The sequence below is a fragment of the Myotis myotis genome, unplaced genomic scaffold (genome assembly GCF_014108235.1).
Source record: "Myotis myotis isolate mMyoMyo1 unplaced genomic scaffold, mMyoMyo1.p scaffold_m19_p_6, whole genome shotgun sequence".
NCBI lineage: Eukaryota > Metazoa > Chordata > Mammalia > Chiroptera > Vespertilionidae > Myotis > Myotis myotis.
In genome coordinates, this window is record NW_023416368.1 from 39,584,644 (window position 1) to 39,606,102 (window position 21,459).

At 41.6% G+C, this 21,459-nt stretch overlaps 2 protein-coding genes across 2 annotated transcripts in view; one reads left to right on the forward strand and one right to left on the reverse strand.

Moving 5' to 3' along the window:
- FGF2 (fibroblast growth factor 2) overlaps positions 1-6,609 on the forward strand; it is a 43,128-nt gene extending 36,519 nt beyond the window's left edge. The window contains exon 3 of the mRNA XM_036312784.1: positions 828-6,609. Within this exon, the coding sequence (XP_036168677.1) occupies positions 828-1,013 (186 nt within the window). The 3' untranslated portion in view covers positions 1,014-6,609. The remainder of the gene's footprint in view (positions 1-827) is intronic.
- NUDT6 (nudix hydrolase 6) lies at positions 1,201-21,021 on the reverse strand. The gene is made up of 5 exons (XM_036312783.1): positions 20,732-21,021; positions 16,878-17,081; positions 11,932-11,987; positions 6,021-6,075; positions 1,201-1,864 (listed from the first exon to the last, which is right to left on the reverse strand). The coding sequence occupies exons 1-5, from the start codon at positions 20,958-20,960 to the stop codon at positions 1,467-1,469; spliced, it is 942 nt and encodes a 313-aa protein (XP_036168676.1). The 5' UTR covers positions 20,961-21,021; the 3' UTR covers positions 1,201-1,466.
- Between the last annotated feature and the right edge of the window lie 438 nt (positions 21,022-21,459).

Consider the following 21,459-nt stretch of genomic DNA (forward strand, 5'->3'; position numbering starts at 1 on the left):
ATCTAATTATTTGTTTAGCTGGCTATTTTCTCCCCTTGATAAATAGTTGGATTGAAGTCAAAAGACAGAGTAGTTCCCCCTCCCACAAGAAACTGCCAGAAAGGAGTATGTTCTCCATTACTTGTTCCTCATTATCTCTCAGTGTTTTGAGAATGCCAATCATATATGTTTCAATACAATTTGGGAGCGATATATACATTCACTATTTCCTGTGCAATAAACTATTCTTTTATGCCGTTGAAACAATATTAGCTACTGGGAAAAATATAATTTAAGGAACTGTTTCTTGCCTATGGGAAAGTTACCTGTCCAGCACTATTTCACGAGAACCCTGATAAGTCAACACGACCCAGTTGGTAACCTGCCTCTGGATTGGATGAGCATGGCTGGACCATAAACCCCCACTGGAAGCCATAGCTTTGGGTTTCCCCAGGTGTAGGGGGGAGGTTTGGTACTGGGTGTATCCCTCTTTGTGGAGAGCCCTGAAAGCTATGTGTGTGAGGTACTTAAAGTCCGAGCCAGTGTGGTTCATACACTACCTGTGTGCCCTTGCTGCCTAACACATACCTGCCCATGGGGGGCTGCAGAGAGGGCCTGTGGCTGCCTCCATCGAAGAGATTAGCTGGAGGCCATCCTGCATCCTTCTGCGGGTCTGGGCTGTGTCAGAGCCTGGCCTGCCGAGTCTGGCTGGTTTGACTGTCCCGCTGAACCCAACAGCACTGCTGCTGGTTGAGCAGAATGGGCAGTGAATTGTCAAAACATTTAATATGCAGAGTAAAATAATAATAGCAACAATAACAACTACTTATTCTTCCTTTATTTTTCAGAAATGTGTTACGGATGAGTGTTTCTTTTTTGAACGGTTGGAATCCAATAACTACAACACTTACCGGTCAAGGAAGTACTCCAGTTGGTATGTGGCACTGAAGCGGAACGGGCAGTATAAACTTGGACCCAAAACAGGACCTGGCCAGAAAGCCATACTTTTTCTTCCCATGTCTGCTAAGAGCTGATCTTAAGGGCACCATCTGATCTCGTTTCACATGAAGGAAGAGGTATATTTTAGAAATTTGTTAACGAGAAGAAAAGAAAATGTGTGCAGCTATCTGCTCAGTTTGGATAAATGGTCAGATAACCTTTGATCTGATAGTAAAGTATTTAACCATTGCCTTAGTAAAGAAAACAACAAGAATTCCTGGAAAATGTATAAATTTCCACCTTTTATATAGCATTTGCCTTTATCCAGTGACGCTTACTTAGAGCTACAATCTTTCCATACATTCACTCCATTCGAAAAGAGGCTTTAAAAATGTGTGCACTTGCAAATTTTCTTCATGGAAATCATACACATTAGAAAATTAAAGTCAGAGATTTAGTTAACCCAAAATGTGCACCATTCTTAGAATATGGCACACATTAATCTACATATACAATTTACTAAAAATTTTTACACATGTAAATATGACTTAGTCCACTCCCGTCATCATTTTGTAACTGTCTGGCAGTTCCCTGTGATAGAGTTTGTAGAACAAGCCGGTGTAAACAGCTGGGAGCTGGTCCATGGTCAGGTCAATCTTCTCGAAGCCTTCCCTGTGCCCGTACAGCAGCAGCCGCGCGGCCCTGCTGGTGACGGGCGTGGCGTTGGCGGCCTTGGCCAGCTCGGTGAGGTCCATCCACTCGCACCGCAGGCACTCGTGCGGGCACAGCTCGATGGTGAAGGAGCGTGGCTTCAGGCGGCAGATGATGTACATGTCCGACTTCCCGAAAGCCCCGGGGTGGCTGTGCTGCTGCCGAATGCTCAGGAGGGACCTGAATTCTGATCGTATACCAGTTTCTTCAAAAACTTCTCGAACTGCTGTGTCTCCTGCGTGAAGAAAAGATGTACAAATCAATAAGAATCATATTTTCAGAAGGTAATCGTCAAGGATTTTCAGTTAGAGAACTTTATCTAAAGGTTCAGAAGCAAAACTTTAAGAAAGTGAAGTTTTCAATAAAAACTCTGACACCCTGAAATACCAAAGTATTTTCTTACCACTGTACACCTAAGAAGCTTTTAAAATAGTGAATATTTCTTTGGCTGCTACTGGGGGGGCCTATCCACCTGATGTTTTTGGGGTCACATATTTTTAACTTCTTCCTGCTCTATTTCTCAAAAGGTGAAAACATAGGTTGCAAAGCTGCGGTTACTGTTCCTACATGTTTCTTCGTCGTTACCTGTTCCTGACCATCCACCCATACTGCCTGAATTTATAAATGTTGGTGTGGAGAGAAAGTGATCCCCTCCTTATGAACATGTAGGGCTGCAGAGTGTAGAGACTGCGAAGGGACTCGGACCTCTCCTGGTGATCTGGGGCAGGTGTGGAGGACAGTCAGGCCTCCAAATCTCAGGAGGATGCCTTTGCAATCTTTTTGTTGTTCTCCACTAATTATCTAGTCCGGAGAATCACAATTGGGATTTGGGGCAGCTCCTTTGTTTCCTGAGATTCCAAAGAATTTAGATTCATTCCTCCAACACCCAGATGCTGCAGTCACTCATCAGAGGTTTTTAAAAACTTGGAATACACAGAACTTTGTAATACAACAAGGTTTCCACATTTTAGAAGGGTGACTTTCTGATAACACACAAACTTATGGGGCAGGATTTTCACTGCCATTAACATATGCTGGTGGCTGCTTTTTCTAACTATCCAGATGATCCCCCAATGGCTTCTTCTAATTCTGTGATGCTGCCATTACCTCCCAAAGAGGCACAAGAAGCCCTGAAAATAGCTGCCTTCCTCATCCAGTTTGCTGGGAATTATCATAGTTGCATAGCTTTTTGTTCAAATGCCCTTTAGTACCTGCCTTTTCTTGTTTGCCAAGCAGTAAATTATATTTGCCTTGTTAGTAGTCTTGCTGGTCTTACTGGTGAAGAACAGGCAAGGAAGAAGAGGGCAAGGAGACTGTCTCCAAGTCCATGTGCTCTGCCATGGACTGTCTTCCCAATTCCCTGGGTAGCCCTGGACGCTCCCTAAGAAATGGCTCTGGAAGTGTGTGCAGGAGGAGCAAGGTGCTCTGAAATGTAAGCCATCTGTCTGCCATTTTTTAATTACATGCATACTCCCCTTATAATTGAAATTTGCCACAGGTTGCACAGGGCTAGAAATTATATTTTTAAATTAAAAATGTATAAGAATTTATGCTAAGAAGGGAAAAATTTCCTTACTAAGAAAAATAATTTTCAGTCTGGTATAGAATCCATATTTGTTATTAAATCTATTAAAGACTGTGGCACTAGTCTTAGCTTTTACATGTCATTGGCTGGTATCACTTAACTATTGGTTAAGTGTTCTTTAAACACTTTGAAAGCTAAACATGGGGGTCCTGTCTAGTTCTCAGTATCACTAGTCAAGATTTGGGCCTTCAGTTCCCATCTAGCCTGTTTCCGTGTCACGGATCACAGATGGGGACAGTTGGGGAGTCAGCCCTGTTCAGCAGTCATCAGTGCGGTGGACCCCAAAACAGAGTGCCTGGGTAGTCTGATCAGTTTAACTTGAATCAGCAGAGCAGTGTCTAGACGAAAACTGAATGGGCAAGTAGGTGCTTCTGTGTCCAGGGTATGAGAGCCCTTTTGCCCCCAGATGGAAATCTCTTCTCCAGATATCTTGCCATGAATCTGAATTTTTATTTGGATAAAGTGCTTTTCTCTGTTGGGCCTTTGTTATTCTAAAGTACTGTAAGCTAAACTGAAATACCATTTCCTGTGCTACAAGTTTGAAGAACATAGGAAAAACCAAGAGGGTTATGTTTTTACCGTATTTTTGCTGATTGAGAGATATGTTTAAATACGTCATAGCATTTTGTTTAGATGTAGAACAATAGTGAGATGGAGTTTATATTTGTTATTTCTATTTTGTGATATTTAATGAAGGATTAGATGGAAATAAAATAAAATCATAGAAAAATTGTGCAGAATGTGGGCTTTCCTAGTGTTTCACTCTGACTCTGGGGCACAGATGAACCCAGACCAGCGACTGGTGCAGTCCTCAGGCTATGCAGGGGGTTGTCCCTGGCAGGGATAACGGGGTTTTTTAGGAAGGCAATGCCTCTATTTTTAACCTTTGTACTCCTAGGGTAGTATATTAAAGCCTGAGGATTGCATTCCATTTTGTATGTGCTCCTTTTGATTCTTTTTAGACACTACAGACAATAGTGCTTCATTTACCTAGTAACACAGAATGAAGGATTGCAAACAGATGTGTTTCCCAGTTAACCAGTGTTTACTACTTATGAGCCAGTATGAATGCTTGCACATTGGTGATGGCAGTATTCCTAAAATAGATTATGTTCCTAAATATAGGGTTTAAAGAAAATAAATAATTCTTGCATGATTTGGCTTCATCATTAAAAATATCTATTATTGTATTGTATTGTATTGTATTGTATTACAGAACAGAAATGCCTTTGGATAGACATAGTCGTTCAGGACTCTACTGTCAGTTACCATTTCCAGCTGCTTTCAGGGTTTTATCAATCTAAGGCAAAGCTTTAATTTATACTAGAAAGTATGGTGAATGACAACTGCTGCTTTTTCCTTCATTCCACACGGTTGAGGTGTATCTATGATCTCTGGGTAGGTGGATTGTTGTGTCAACCACAAATAAATAAAAAGTAGTAAATTCTTAACTACTTGGACTTGAAGGGTTCTGGAGTACACTTAAACCTAACTATTTGTCTTGGAAATGTGTTTCTTCATGTATATTTAAATATAAGTCTATCTGAAATTCTGAAGATCCATAAAAATGAACTCCAGTTCATTGGCGAGGAAGCTACACAAACCTCCTGCAGACGGCTTCCTGCCCGGTATGGGTTGGGTGAGGATGTAACATAAGCTTAACTAATTCACATGCTCTTATACATCACATAAGGAAAGTGGAAGATAATTAGGTGTTCGAGGATAAATGGCTTTACCTCCCAGTACTCACACCACTACCAAATTCCCTTTTATTTCCACAGAAGACCCACCAGAATCTGGGTCAATAAGTATCTAAAATCCAGAATTTGCTATGAATTTATTTGAATGTAGTAAATGTACTTACTAGTTGTTAAGAGTTGGCTGTATACTATATATAGAGCATTTTAATCTGTGTAACATTTTTAGAAATTAAGTTTCAGGAATATATACATTTTTATATAAAATATCCAAGGATAATTTAGGAAATTGTGTTCACATAAATGTTGGCTAAAGAGAACAGGGACACGCAATCTTGAGGGGAAAGTTGTGGAGAAATAGTACTGGTATCCAAATGAGTTATCTATTGATTTATTATGACAGGGGCCGTATTTGACCAGCGGGGTAAGGAGGAATAGGTAGGAAAACTCAGTTTCTATTCGTTCATTTATGTCCTATAAAATCAGTGACACTGAGAATTCTTAGCTTTTTTCAAATTCCCCTGTCTTCCATATTAAGCTCAGGAACTTGTTTTAAGGAGATATGTCTCTCATGAGAGATCTTCTCATATGAGATATTTTACTATGCTTTGGCTTCTGACTAGTCACAATAATTAGTAGATAAATTTTTCAAAAATAGAAGAATTACATCACCATGGCTCTATAACTGACTTTATAATACTTGTTTCAAAGTTCATGTAAAAGTTACTATTCATCCTTGTGTGATGACAGAGTCAAGAATTTGTGTTTTCTCATAGTTTAATTCCAAAAATTTTAGTCATATCCCAAATAGCCCTCAATGCTAAACTTTACTGATGCATATCCATAGCTTCTCACTTTCAAACAAATCACTCTAGAAGCAGCCCTAAAGGGAAAAACAGGTGTATCCTCATGATGGCATTTTTTAGACTAATGGAGTATGCATGTTTTGCTGCTAATTTTATATCAGCCCTGAAGTAACCGCTCTAAAATTTTCTTAGTCTAAACCAGTTAGAAAATTTAAAATCTTATTCTTAACTATACAGCAAAAAAAGTAAAACATGAATTTCCTTAACATTTTCAGGCCAATTGAAAATATGTAAGATACACACCGATATCTTCTCCAGGCTCCGAAAGGCCTCCTGGGAACTTCCACATGTTTTTCAACTGCAGTGTAAAGTCAGAAAATAACATCAACACAGCTTTTATTCACTAACACACATATATGGTGACCCACAATATTTACCCATATTGGTCAAGGTGGTTGAGAGTTTATTTTTTGGTAATTGCATGTAAATTTTTTCCAGTTTCCTTCCTCATTACTCTTTTCCTTCTTTTTGGGGGGAACTGGTAACTTATGAATTATTTTCCCACTGTTTTCTTTGGGAAATAGAAGTGGTTTTGTTTGGTTAATGTGATAAATTCTGTATGAATAAAACAGTGAAGGGAAACATCTACTGAATTAGTATAATTTTAAAAAATTTGCTGCTAGTTAACTATTAACAAATAGAGGAATCTTACAGATGCTGCTATAAATAAGTAGAAAATACAGTAAAAATGTAATCACTGAAGTACACTACTTTAATTTCACATTTATTTTCTGTATTGTGTGTCCAATCAGATATATTAACCTTATGATTTTTCTTGCCCTGTGTGTTAATGATTTCATGGGTAGTGTGAATAAAACTGATTAAGTTTGTGGGTTTTTTTGTGCACCTTCTTTGGGGGTGGGAAGATCTGATCTTGGAATGGAGATAAACATGGGGAAAACTGATTAAAAATAATTATGAAAAGGCATGGGACAATATGCTTATGGCTAACATATTTTTTCCTGTTAGAAGTTTGTTATACCTACCCAATCACCATGATCAAAGCTGAAGAATGAGAAATTAGGACATACTCATAAAGGCACTACAGCTTAGAGCCAGGACACCCTCTACTCTTCATTCATAAAACAAGTTCATGGACCTTTTTATGGTGTGCTTTGCGGCCCTCTCATTTCCTGGACGGGTGCTTCTTAAAGTGTGTCATTTCCCAACTATGCTAGGTTGGAGAGCAGTGGCATGATTCCCAGAGTTTCCACAGACAGCTGATTATGTGGGCTCAGAATTCAGGCTTTCCACCCTTCTGTGTCTGGCTCAGACTTGAAGTTCATTTATAATGCATATTATGTTTTATTAATGTAGGAAGATATCTCTAAGGATGTCTACATTAATGCACTGTCTTCGGGGAGTTCTATTCTGAAATGGTTCCAGAAGCTATGTTTATATGGAAACGCTGCAATCTTCTCTCCAATAGAATACTGGACTTCACCACCATAAATTCTATTTCTAACAAGAGATATAAATACTTCCTCAAAACAATAAAAGCCAATTTTTTTTTTAAACTCAGACTTGATGACAATAATTGGAGATTGATTCTTGATTACATTTGGAGATATGAACTTATTGGAAGGGGGAACATGCTAGATAGAAGGACTGAAAACATCTCATACAAATTTGATTTTCTTTATTTCATAAACCTTAGCTATGGAAAAATTAAGTTTATTTCTATGCTGGTGAGTAGTTTTTTATGTTTTCTGGCACCATTTAGCTTTAAAGAGCATGTCTGAAAAAAGCTTCCTCCATCTCCAAAAAAGCTTCAGCCTACAGTTAGTCTCAGTGGGAGGTAGAGAGGCCCTTGTCAGGTGGTTTGAAAACCTGGTTAATGTAGATCTGATCTATGGAGAGATGAGTATATCTCCTTTTTTAATATTAAAGAATACTCCCCATTAACTGGGTTGAGCAACATAATAACAACAACAACAAATACTAGGTAATATATATTACCTAAATGTTTTTATAAGAATTATATACGTTTAGCCCTGGCCAGGGAGCTCAGTTGATTAGACCGTCATCCTGATACAGCAAGGTTTCAGGTTCGATCTCCAGTCAGGGCACATACAAGAATCAACCAATGAATGCATACATAACTGAAACAACAGATTGAGGTTTCTCTCTCTCCTCTCTCTCTACCCCTCTCTCAAAAATCAATAAATAAAAAAAAGAAGAATTACACACATTTAAACTTTACAGTAATCCATGAAGGACTATTCCCATTTTGGAAGTGATAAAACTGAGGGCATAAAAAGACTTAATAACCTGCCTGAGGTGACAGAGCTAGAGTGTAGTAAACTTGGTTAAAATCCAGGCCTTCTGATTCTATCCATCTTTCAATAAATTTTAAAAGTTGTTTAGCTATTTTCCCACTAATCCTTAACTACTGTTTTCTGCCTTTTTCTATATCTTTTGCTCTTTTCTTCAGACCTCACTGGAACATTCTATGTAATCCAACCAGAATTTGGACTGTTTGGGTTACATTCATTCCAGGGCTTGTGAATTTGAACTGTGACCTCCAGGTTCATAGGTCGAAGCTCAGCCACTAAGCAATACCAGCCGGCACAGAGCCACTGTACTTAGATAATACATTAGCTATTGTATTATCCTTACCAATGAGATAGAAGCTGCCATAGAGATCTCTTAGTAAGTTTATCCATTGAACAAAAATTTATTGAGTGCTAGGGGGCCGGGTGTACAGAAATTAATGCACAATGTAGCAAGCCCATTCTCTTTCTCCCCATACCACTGTATTTTTCTTAACATCACTGCCTTATATATTATTCTCTTGTTGATTATTCTTATCTTCCCCATTTGAATATAAGCTACAGACATAGGAAGTTTGCGTTGTTCACTAATGTTTCCTTTGAGTTCAGAACAGAGCCGACAACGTAGTCAGTACAGGAACTCGGGAACGCCATTGAGTAAGTGAACAGGTCCCTGCCCTGGTCTTGGCTTTTTTAGCACCCAGTTTACAGATCAAGCCACTGTTAGACCTTTTATTTCTCAAAATCATGGGGCGGGTGAAGTATTGGGCTATATGGTTAGGGAAGGAGAAAGAATCCATTTTAAGTATCGCTTTAGCTTTGTGTCTGTGTGCATATGTTTGTGGTGAGGGTTAAACTCTGCTCTGCAAGAATGCCTTGACAGCAATGCCTGGGCAGAGGGAGGCGCTAAAAGGAGAACTGTCTCAGATGTCAGAAAGAATGCTAGTTGTTTATGGTTAATGGCTGTTATTTATGCTTAAATTCCACCTAACAACAATATAATTACAGAAATTAAATATGGTTTAGTATCACACTTTATATTGTTTTATTACAACACTGAACTATACATGAAAACTCAGTTTTCATCCTTTGTTGCTCTCAGATGGTTCTCTGCTTATAGCTTAAAAAAAATCGAAGCCCTAGCTGGTTTGGCTCTGTGATTAGAATGTTGGCCCTCAGACTGAAGGGTCTCAGGTTCGATTCTGTTCAAGGCACATACCTTGGTTGTAGGCTCAATCCCGGCCCTGGTTGGGGCATGTGCAGGAGGCAAGCAATCACTGTGTCTCTCTCACATCAATTTTTCTCTCTCTCTGTCTCTCCCTCTCCCTTACACACACACACACACACACACACACAAAAAAAAAAATTAACAGGAAAAATATATCCTTGGGTGAGGATTAACAAAAACAACAAAATTGAAGCCCTAAAAAGGAGTATCATTTCTATGTAACCCATACAGAATCCAAAGTCTTAAGTAATCTAAATTTGTCTCCAGTCTCTGCCAGCCCCAGCTGCCCAGAAGCACAGTAGGAATATGAAAAGCATTGCTTTCTCACTCTTAGAGGACCAATTACTGGCAGGTTTGCAAGTCAGCAAATGAAGAGTCGGAGCTCAATGTGCTGGGGTAGCAGCTCTCAAACTTGACCATGCACCCGAGTCACCTAGGTTTGTGAACATGAACTGCTGAGCAGCATTCCCAGTGTTTCTGATTCAGGAGGTTGGAGCGGGGCCTGGGAACGTGAATTTGTAATAAGCGGATGCTATGATTGTCTCTCAGCTCCAAACTCACCCTCTGTGCTCTGCCTAATGATGCTGGAGCTGGGATCCTGCTAACCAGTTTCTGCTCTGCCAGGGGACTCCCTTTTAGGTTCCATCAACAGGCGTGTAAGGCAGTGGGAGGAAGAGACTTATTGAGGGCCAGGCACAAAATACTTTATGTACGCAATAAATTTCTGTTGATAAAGCTTAGTTTGAGTCAGAGAACCTGCCTTAACTAAAACTTCGAAAGTTACTTATAACTATGAAAATGCTTTCAGATCGCATTTCTGAGAAATGTGTGATACTTTCAGCTATCATTGCCAATAGCTGTTTACAATTTAAAAACATATATGCTGGGGGAAATTTTTGACTCTGTCCATGATATTTACTGAAGTCTCTGAAAGCATTAAAATAATTATTCTCTTTAACCTTTATACTCCTGAGTGAGCATGAAAACATTTGTTTCTTAAAAACCTTTGTTGGTTTTAGTTGAATAGACTTTTTTTTTTTTTTAAATATATTTTATTGATTTTTTACAGAGAGGAAGGAAGAGAGATAGAGAGTTAGAAACATCGATGAGAGAGAAACATCGATCAGCTGCCTCCTGCACATCTCCTACTGGGGATATGCCCGCAACCCAGGTACATGCCCTTGACCGGAATCGAACCTGGGACCTTTCAGTCCGCAGGCCGACGCTCTATCCACTGAGCCAAACCGGTTTCGGCTGAATAGACTTCTTATTTTTGTGTACAAGGCTTTTTATATTCTGTTCCCAATCTAACTCTTAGGTCACATATTTTTCCACTGCCTACACTCCTGGCCACAATGAAGTTTTTGCTATTCTTTCCACAGTGTGAAATGGACTGAATGTTTATGTCCTCCCCACCTCCACCCAATTCATATGTGAATCCTAATTCCCAATGTGATGATGGCATTAGAAGGGGAGTCTCTGAGAGATGTCATAAGAGCGGAGCCCTTGTAAATGGGCATAGTGTCCTTATAACAGAGATCCCAGGGTGTTCCTGTGTCCCTTCTGCCATGTGAGGACACAGTGAGAAGACAAACACCTATGAACCAGGAGATAGGACCTCATCAGACACCAACTCTGCTGGTGCCTTGATCTTGGCCTCCCAACATCCATAACTATCCTATATAATAAAAGACTAATATGCAAATCCACCAAATGGCAGAATGACTGGTCACTATGGCACGCACTGACTACCAGGGGACAGACACTCAATGCAGGAGGTGCCCCCTGGTGGTCAGCGCACTCCCACAGGGGGAGCACCGCTCAGCTGGGCTCATGGCTGGTAAGTGCAGTGGTGGTGGTGGGAGCCTCTCCCCTCTCTGTGGTAGCACTAAGGACATCCCCCAAGGGCTCCTGGACTGTGAGAGGGCTCAGACCAGGCTGAGGGACCCCCCTCCCCCAGTGCATGAATTTCCTGCACCGGGCCTCTAGTGAGAAATAATGTTTGCTGTCTAAGTCACCCATCCTATGGTATTTTTGTTATAGTGGTTAAATGGACTAAAACATCAAGTCAGCTCCTTTCCAAACCCTGTGCCCTTATGTATAGAATTCTAATTATCTCAGTCTGCTTTTTTTTTCCTGGTAAGCTCCTATTCATTCTTCAAGATACAACTTAAATATCACCTCTTCTGATAATTCTTTAGCAACTTTTTAAAGGCAAAGTAAATTGTTACCATCTGTTGTATGACTGCTTTCCCAAATGGATAGTGAGATGCAGGACATCAGGGGGATTGTCTTACTAATCTTTGCATGCTCAGCACCTGGTTCGGAGTAGGAGCTTAATGAATATTGGATGAATGAAAGAATGTCTTGATAGTCTGTTAGAAAGAGATTGTCTTCCCTATTAAATACAGCCATTAATAATTTTCCAGTAGCCATAAAATAATAGTGGGCAATAGTCAGGTTACCCTGACTTTTCAAGGCCTGCATAAGCATTTATGGATTAAATGAATAGCCAAATGATCCATAACTGCTTGGGAATAACTTTTAAAATGCCTTTCTGTAATTCCTTGAGCATATAAAAATTTCTACATTTTATTTTTCTCTAGTGAGAACTGAACATTTAGAAAGCAATTTATAAACAGAAGCAACTTACTTTATTTCGATCTTGGACAACCAATATTTTTCTAGTACTTTCATCAAATACAGCTCCTATTGGGGGAAAAATAAAAGATAATTGAAAAATATTAATTTCATTCATCTTAGACTCCTCTCACACTCTTATCGGTGGCCATTAAAACCCTGCCCAACCTTCCAGACCTAATTCAATACCACCTCATCCATGAAGGTGTACTCTCTCCAGCAAGAAGCTGGTGGCTTGGTTACCCAGGTTCTTGATAGTTCTAGCTATGCTGCCTAGTAGGATAATCATCTGCAGAGCTTCTCCACATTGTCTATTCCTGAGGGCACACAGTTAAATAAATTAATATTTCTATTCTTTTATAGTATTGATTTAGTGTCCAAACAGTTTTAAGTGCTTACAAATATTTACTGAATTAATGAGTTGACTTTTCCATTCTCATTTTTATTCCTCACATCACTATGTATAGAACATGGGTTGTGGCCCCCGATGATCCAAATCTCAAACATGTCAATATTAGTTCAAGACCTTCCTGAAGCCACCTAAATTTGTTTACCATGTATGTACACAGCTTTATAACATACCAGTACATTGCTTAGGGACACTTGTTTTATATATGTTTTAAGTTCTAGTCCATTCCTTTCATTTATTCATTCATGATATGCATGGCCCAGCACGCTAAGTATTTGGCTAGGTGTTAGGACTCAAAAATATTTTTTTCTATTTCTCTTTGGGCCATCCTGGATCTTTATGATACTTTAATCTGTATTAGGTTCCTATAAATTCTATAATTTAAAAATATTTGTATTTACATAATGTGAGAAGATATTACTAAAAAGATATTTTTGATATTTCCATCCAGTCTTTCAATATTAACTGAGTTTCTATATATATCATGTATAGGTTTTTATATAGTATATGAATTGAGCTCCAATTATGTGTCAGGCACTTTTCTGAGTGATAGTGATAGGGATATGGTGAACAAAACAAAATTCCCTATCCTCAATGGGGTTCACAAGGTGTGTGTGTGTGTTTGTGTATATCTGTGTAAGAGGAGATGGCAAACAAGTAAATTATATAGAACATGAGAAAGTGATACATGTTATCTGGAGATAAAATATAGAAGGGGTAGGTATGTGGAACACAGGAAGAGCAATTTTCTCTGAAATGAAAACATATTTTAGTATTTTTAAGCAATAAGGAAAACCACTGAGATATAATTAATATTAATATTGGCGTCTATTAGAAAACGTAAACTATAATTTAATTGGACTTTACAAAAGATAGGATGCCAAAGAAAGACCAAGGAATCCTCCTCTTAAGTTTTAATAATTTGTGATTACTCAATGAATTCACTATAAACATGAGCAAAATATTCCAAAGACAAACTGAGCAGTGCTAAAGCACAATGTGAGCGACCCCTGCTGACCACAATACAAAAGTTAAATCTAAAGAGCTCAGAGCTTTAACAGGCGATTTAGTATATTATCGTCATTGGTCAGGAACTGTGCCACGTGCTTTCTGTGCATTATCTCAGGTATTTCTCACAACAACCTCACGAGTGGCAACACTTTGACTGCTCTAAGACTGACATCCAGTGGGCCTGGTTTGCAGCAGGCATTGTCATGGCTGCCGGAAGCCGGTCCATCCTTGCTGCTTGACACAGTCGCTGCAGGAAAGAAACATCTGCACAGCATATGTTTCAAGGGACCTGGCGTATATAGCATACTGTTCTTAATATGTTTGCTCCCCTTAGCGCTGTGTGTTTTAACCAAGGTCACCTCTCCGAGAAAGGTTGTTTCCCCAGGTAGGAATTTTTCCCTGAAGTCAGGGAGGGGATGCCTCTCCGAGAAAGGTTGTTTCCCCAGGTAGGAATTTTTCCCTGAAGTCAGGGAGGGGATGCCTCTCCTAGAAAGGTTGTTTCCCCAGGTAGGAATTTTTCCCTGAAGTCAGGGAGGGGATGAAACTCCTTAACTAAGTGCCAGGCGGGTAGTTAATCACTACAAACAATCATGCTTAAGCTACATAATCTTTACTCCCTGGAATGGAGATAAGAAACACCCTAACCTTTGTAATAGAAATTGACAGGATTAAAATCAACTGGGATAAATACGGATGTAACAAGACAATAAACAGCAGAACTTCGCTGGAGATCCAGACCAGAACTTGGCTGGAGATCCTGGCTGGAGATCCTGGCTAGGCTGCTGATCAACTGAACTCCGTCTCCGTGTCCTTCCTTCTTCGCCGACTCCGTCTACGCCTTTGGGAACCCCTGGACCTGCTGGGGTTGGACCCCGGCAATGGCAACACAGCCCCTTCACCACACTATAGCTGTGTTCTCAGAGGGTTTCCATCTAAAGATCTATCCAAACACTCATTCAAGAAATAGTTACTGTGCACTGACTTTATACCAGACACTGTCTTTAACCTGAGGAGACAGTGGTGAACAAGAGATAAAATATCTGCCTTCATGGAGTTTATGTTATTGTGGGGGAAACTAAGTAAATGAAATAATATAATCACAGATTTTGATAAGTCCTGTAAAGGAAAACAGCTAGATAAAGGGACACAGGATGATGGGACTGACATATGAGAGGACTCTTTTTAAAAAAAATATATTTCTTTATTGACTTCAGAGAGGAAGGGAGAAAGAGAGATAGAAACATCAATGATGAGAGAATCATTGATTGGCTGCCTCCTACACACCCCCTACTGGGGATTGAGCCCCCAACCCAGGCATGTGCCCTTTGCCGGAATCGAACCTGGGACTCTTCAGTCCGCAGGCAGATATTCTTCCATCCACTGAGCTAAGCCGGCTAGGGCGAGGACTTGTTTTAGACAGAAAGGCCAGGAGTTTTTTTGAGGAGGTATTTGAGCAGAAGACTCAGCTCTAAAGAGCGAGATGAAGCCCTAGGGAAGAGCATTCAGGAAGAGAAGCCAATTGGGTTTAAAGGCTCTGAAAGGATGAAAGAATTTTCCTCTATCCACTTAGGTTCTGGATCTGAGGCCTTTGAATGGAATTGACAGAAAACAGATTAATAGAGAAAAATATACATTTTATTTGATATTAATATTTTTATGTGGCCTGGAGTAGGAGTGGAGCACTTCATAGAAAGAAAATCCCCAGAAAAGTAGTTACCATTTTAACAAAGAGAAATAAATTGTGGGTTTGGACTAGAGGAGGTAAATTATGGGACAGGGGCTAGAAAGCATCTGGGGGAAACTAATAGAATACAAAGGTCATGTCAGTGTGTTTGTCCAGACTCCTCTCAGTGTCAACTCCCACCTCCTGTGATAAGAATGCTCTACTCCTCCTGATACAAGAAACTTATGGTCTACTTTTAGGTAGAAAGGTGGCACAGAACCCTTCCTACATCTGCTGTTTTTCCATTGTCTTTAACTTAAAATACTAATGACGCAAAGTGGCATATTCTAGGTCCTAATCCCCTCTACCAGCCACCCCCACTGTTGTTGCTTAGAGCAACAAATGTCAACTATTTTCTCTTCACCTAAAAACTCTGTACCTTTCCAGACCATATTCTTACATTATCTCGTCCCCATCCCCAATAGCCACTTCAAATCCTACTTATTCAAGATTTTTGTCAGGTTCTAGAATCTCATTCCCCAAGTTCTTGTGGTAGATCTTAACTCCAATATAAAATATAGTACGTAGATAGAAACAAGTCCTTCATAGAACACTCTTTATGCACATAGTACCAATTCTGTAATAATAAGTGGAAACTCTTAGTCTGTACCAATGAATGGACAATCATTTGTATGACTTTCTAATGAAGTCACCTAATGAAGGCTATCATCAAATTTTTCAAGTAGTCTTGTGAAGCAGAACCAAATGGAAAGTTTCTGAGTGCCTGTGCTTGAGACCATGGACAGAGAAAACATTGGACATCCTTGAATAACTCCTTTAAATGATGTCAAAGGTACAAGCTACCTTTAGAACCTCTTGTAAATTATATGAAGACAAATAAAATTATTATTATTGATTACATTACCAATTAATATGTATTACTGCTTTCATTTACTTTAGGTCATGAGGATTCTTTACCATTTTAGTTTTTCTGGAAATCTAGGAATGTTCTTAACACTGATTCTCAAAGAGAACAGCAGCAGCAGAGAACTTATTAGAGAAGCAAATTTTCAGGCCCCAGACCTTCTTAAAAAAAATTCTTGGGAGTCATTCCCAGCATCTGTTTTACAAGTTTTCTAGGTGATTATTCTGAACACCACAATTTGAGAACCAACTGTCTTAACCTAAATCAAGACTTTTCTCAAGACTATGTTGCTGGCCATAGCCGGTTTGGCTCAATGGATAAGTGCTGGCCTGTGGGCCAAAGGGTCCCAGGACAACCAACCGATGTGTTTCTTTCACATGGATGTTTCTCTCTCTCTGTCTCCCCTTCCCTTCTTCTCTCTCTCAAAAAAAAGAAAGAAAAAAAAGTCTGTCTCTGAAGCTAATCAGTAACTTTGAAATACTAGAATATATTTAAAGTATGTTATTTTGAACAACTGTTGGGCACACTAACTAAATGTAAATGTCTTTAAGAAGTAATGTTCAAACCATTAAAAAGCTGGTTTGCTTTATCTTAAATTCAACCTATGTTATCTTAAATTTACATAATTAGTACTAATATGTTTTACCATAATGAATTTATTCCCTGGTCCCCATTCAGTGTTACTATTTGAGTAGTGAAGTTCACACGGGTATGAAACATGTTCAAACGCATCCTGTGGAAAACTAAACACTGAACTTGCTTGTGCTCAGAGCTGCCACGTGCTGATTCACAGGGCAGACTTCCTCTAGTCAATGCACTAGCAATAGTCCCAAGGATAATCATTTCAACAAAATTTTCCACGAGGATACACCATCGCTCAAGCTGCACGAAGTAAGAAATTGGGGGAACCTTTAAAAAGTTAATGCTGACGATCTTGGGTTAGAAACTGACCCGCAACTCCCACTTGATGTGTCGCATATCCTGGGAGTCTGCTGGGCCCTTGTCCCAGCCACAGGGTCAGCGTGGATGAGTCCGCTTCCGCATGGTGAAAGCAGAAGCCCAGGGCGGCGGCCGGGGCAATGAAGCGGCTCTGCAGGATGGGCACGTGCAGCCAGACCGCCGCTCTGCCTTCCGATCGCCACTGCTGTATGGCAGCTAAAATGGAGAAGATAAAATAGTGTCAGTGGTTGCCAGTGAGAGGAACGAAATAAATTCAAACCATCTTAGGGTGTCACCTCCTCCAGGAAGCCATTTTAAGCATCCACTTCCCTTACTAGTTAGCTATGGGGGATAGGGGTGGGGATTCCAAAATGTCCTGGTAACACCAGCAGCGCGGGAACTACCATGTTTTATGATCATGACGACCTTGTTTATGTGATTCTCCCACCAGACCGAATTCCTTGTGAATAGGCAGTACAGTGATGACCTTTATATTCATATCACCAGAGACAATGCTTGGCACATAATTGATGATCAATAGTTGTAGAATGAACAACAAAAAAACTGATTTAAAATGCCATTTTAATGTTCCTTTTAACACCTACGTTTTAATCTTTTTTTTTAGAATAACATTACCTTTTTTTTTTTTTTTTAAATTTCCAAGTAATGTAGGACCTGGGGAGCAACATGACAAAAATTAAGATCAGTTCCCTTACGCTGAAACCGGTTTGGCTCAGTGGATAGAGCATCAGCCTGCGGACTGAAAGGTCCAGGGTTCGATTCCGGTCAAGAGCATGTACCTGGGTTGCGGGCACATCCCCAGTGGGAGATGTGCAGAAGGCAGCTGATCAGTGTTTCTCTCTCATTGATGTTTCTGACTCTCTGTCTCTCTCCCTTCCTCTCTGTAAGAAATCAATAAAATATATTTTTTTAAAAAAAGATCAGTTCCCTTGCAAAGGGTCTGTGGGCCTCTGTATTCTCAGCAGCAGAGCCTCAGGCGGGCCCATGTTGCCATGGCAACTGGAAGGCCGGTCACAAGTCTTAATCTTTATAAACGAGTATTATGGGCTTCTATTTACTCTTTAAGAGTTCTTTTGTCATTTAATTTTTTTAATTTATAAACTTCAAGATGATAAAATATAACTGTTTTTAAATAAAGTATGCAAGTCCTAGGAAGTTCTGTCGTCAGTGTGGCTAACACAGTGACACACACAGGGTGCATAAGAGCCTCAGGTGACTTTGGTTTTTCTTTATAGGAAATGCTATTCAGTTTTGTTTTACTCAATAACAGTAGAACCAGCAGTACCTCTAGGAAGCAGTTCAGTGCAGTAAGAATAGATTCCAGAGCCCCGGGAAGTTAGACTCTCTCTGTGCCTCAGTACCATCATCTTTAAAGTGAAGATAATATTGTACCTACCTCCCACGGCTGTTATGAGGATTAAGTAAGTTAATATTTGTAAAGTTCTTAAAACAGTGTCTAGCACTTAAAGTAAGTGCAATAGAATTTATTTTAAAAATAAAAAGTACTGGACAAAAATCGTGCACCTATGGATGAGGACAGTGGGTGGGGAGTGAGGGCGGAGGGTGGGGTGGGAACTGGGAGGAGTGGAGTTATGGGGGGAAAAAAGAGGAACAAATGTAATAATCTGAACAATAAAGATTTAATTAAAAAAAAATAAAAAGTATATGGTACTGCCTAACTGGTTTGGCTCAGTGGATAGAGCGTCGGCCTGTGGACTCAAGGGTCCCAGGTTCGATTCCGGTCAAGGGCATGTACCTTGGTTGCAGGCACATCCCCAGTACGGGGTGTGCAGGAGGCAGCTGATCGATGTTTCTCTCTCATCGATGTTTCTGACTCTCTATCCCTCTCCCTTCCTCTCTGTAAGAAATCAATAAAATATATTTTAAAAAACTATATGGCACTTCTGAGTTTATAAATTTCATATAATTTATCTTTGATCACCACATCTATCCAGTAACTTGGGCTGGCATTATTCACATAAGCAACCTACGGGGCTAATATTTTCTGTGGTGAAAGGCCTACATGCCTGCAGAAGCATGTGGCAGAGCCTGGAACTTGAAACCTGGGTGTGTGACTCCAAACTCAGCCCCCTTCCTGCTTCGCCTGCTGAGGGCACCTGAGCTTCACCTGTTCGGTCACTGACAATTGACAGTGTGTGCAGTACGTACCTGTATCTGCCCACACATATGTACACCTTCTAGGGAGTGAACATCGACTCTTCTACTGGTGGTACTGTTGGAGTCGGCGATTATTCACAAGCAGGAGAGAAAACGAGAAGTAGTTTGGGAATAAAGAGGATTAAAGAAAGAAATAGGAGCACTTGAGATCTTGCTCCCAGACAGAGTCTGTTTGGTTCAAATAAACTCCTATAGAAATTCTCAAAAAGCAAAAACGCAGCTCGATTATATCCACATGGATGCTCACTTGCTATATTGCTCAACAGGACAGATTATTTGGAGCTCCCGCTAGCGCGAGGCTCTTCCCCCGGCTGCATCTGAAGTATGGTAGCAATCATCTCAGGTAGAAACTATAGTTTAACTTTAACCCCGCTGTTTGGCTTCTGTACTTATTTGCTTTGTTTAACAACAGAAAAGTTATTTTGATTTTCTGAATTATATAAATTATACCATTGGTTGTGGTCATACTGGTCTTAGAAAGCACATCTTCCTTTGCCTGGGAAGGACAGCACAATTATCCCAAGGTCAGAGGGCTCCAGTTAACGTGTCCCTGTTGACTCAGTGTTCCCGGAGACCCAAAAACTGTAATTTAGATAACATGCTTAAGTCTGACCAGGTTCCTCATTCCAGACCCGAGGGCTCTAGATAATGTGTTCCTGGCAACTCTGTGATCTAGAGACCCAAACCTGTAATTAACATGCTGCTTCTGCTTCTGTAAACTGCTTTTTTGCAAACCAGGTCCCTCATTCCAAACCTTGAGATGTAATCAATACCTTTGTGATCTTTGCCTATATAAGTCTGGTGTTGCCACCATCTTATCACTATGAGATTTGGGGAATGGCCCCTCCATAGTCCAGGCTTGCAATACATGTGACTCTTTAATTCGACTTCTTGAGGCGTCCTTCTGTGATTCCCGGGGTACATTACAACACATTTCCATGGTCTACCTTCAATCTGATATCAAGGAGCCTCGGGGCCGTTTGGAAAACTGGCTGCTCACCAAATCAAGGCTCCTCCTTTCAAGCTTTCCTCCTTACACTGCGCTCAAGGTTAAGAGAATGGGGAGTTTTCTCACTGAAGACGAGCCACCCACGCCCTCCCTGATAAATCGCAAAAGCTTTGTCCTCCTTGAAGCACAGGCAAACGCTAGTTGCTGACGGCGCAGCCCCCGATCCGATTTGAGTGCAAATATGACCACTGGGAACCTCTGGTCCACTCACTGTCCACCACGTGTAGGAGAGTCGGGGCAAAGCGCCCGGCAGGACAGTGAATAGTAAAGTGACGATCCTGACAAGACCGCGAACTATGGGCGACACCGTCCGAAGCACGTCCGGTTCTGGATCCAACTTAACCCTCAGCGACCCCAGGCGCAGCCATGACCCGGTTTTACCAAAGAGGAAATGGAGGTTTACGGGACCTGCCGAAGGTGAAGGTCACACGCTAGAAGGTGGGCCAGAAACTCGGGCTGCTGATCCCAGAGCCTGTGACCGTCACCACTGTCCCCCCCCAACCGTTCCGGAGACCTCCCAGCAAAGGGCCCGGGAACCAGGGAGGCGGGACGGGTCACGCGCGCCCTCCAGGCTCGGTGCCCGACAGGCGGAGGCGTGTGGGTCCCGGTGACTTCGACGCGACCCGGGGAGCCCGGGACCCTCGGCCGAGGAACTTGCCATGAAGGCCCCTCTGGAAGGCGGCGGCGTCCAGGCGATCCAGGGCGCCCAGCCGCACCGAGACGCCCCCGAATCGGTCCACTTCGCCCCGCAGCCAGCCGGCTTCGGCGGGGGAGTCCCGCGCACCACTTAAGCCGCCCGAGGCCCTGCGGGGCGCAGCCGAGAGCTCGGCGCCTCGGGCCCCGGCCAGCAGCGCGCGCAGGTAGCCCCCACGCGGCAGAGGCCACATCCCCGCGCCGGCCCACGCGCGCCGCTCGCTTCGCCCGCAAAGCGCCCCGCCCAGGCGCCGCTCGCCTCGCCCCCAAAGCGCCCCGCCCAGGCGCTACCGTAAACCCGAGAAGAGAGTCGCACGCACTTCGCAGAGTTGAGCTGGGCTTAACCACTTTGCAGCGCTGTACCCAGGAGACCTCAAAGTCCGGTCCACCGGCTCCTCTCAGGAGTGTGCCCGGCTCCAGGAAAACGGGGAGAAACTTTCCCTCCACTGTTCCCCTCCCCACAATAGTTTAATTCAGTGATGGGGAAGACGAATGGGTTACGAAAAAGTCCTGTCTTTCAGGAATGTGCAATCTAAGGGACGCTTCCATCCACCTAATCCGTTTTCTTTACAGAAAAGCCTCTCCGACCTCTTCAAAGCCCTCAGGTTCTGAAGACGGTTGGTTTCCCTGCCTCACCCTTGCGCTTCACTCTGGGAATTTCGGCGCGGGGGGGGGGCGGAGCCTCGCTGACTT

Excerpts from the sequence above, each read along its gene's own strand:
- NUDT6 (XM_036312783.1), bottom strand. The coding sequence starts at position 20,960 with ATGTGGCCTCTGCCGCGTGGGGGCTACCTGCGCGCGCTGCTGGCCGGG. Across the intron at positions 11,988-16,877 it reads ACATCAAGTGGGAGTTGCGG|GAGCTGTATTTGATGAAAGT; the intron begins GTCAGTTTCTAA and ends TTCCCCCAATAG. Across the intron at positions 6,076-11,931 it reads TTGTCCAAGATCGAAATAAA|TTGAAAAACATGTGGAAGTT; the intron begins GTAAGTTGCTTC and ends TTTACACTGCAG.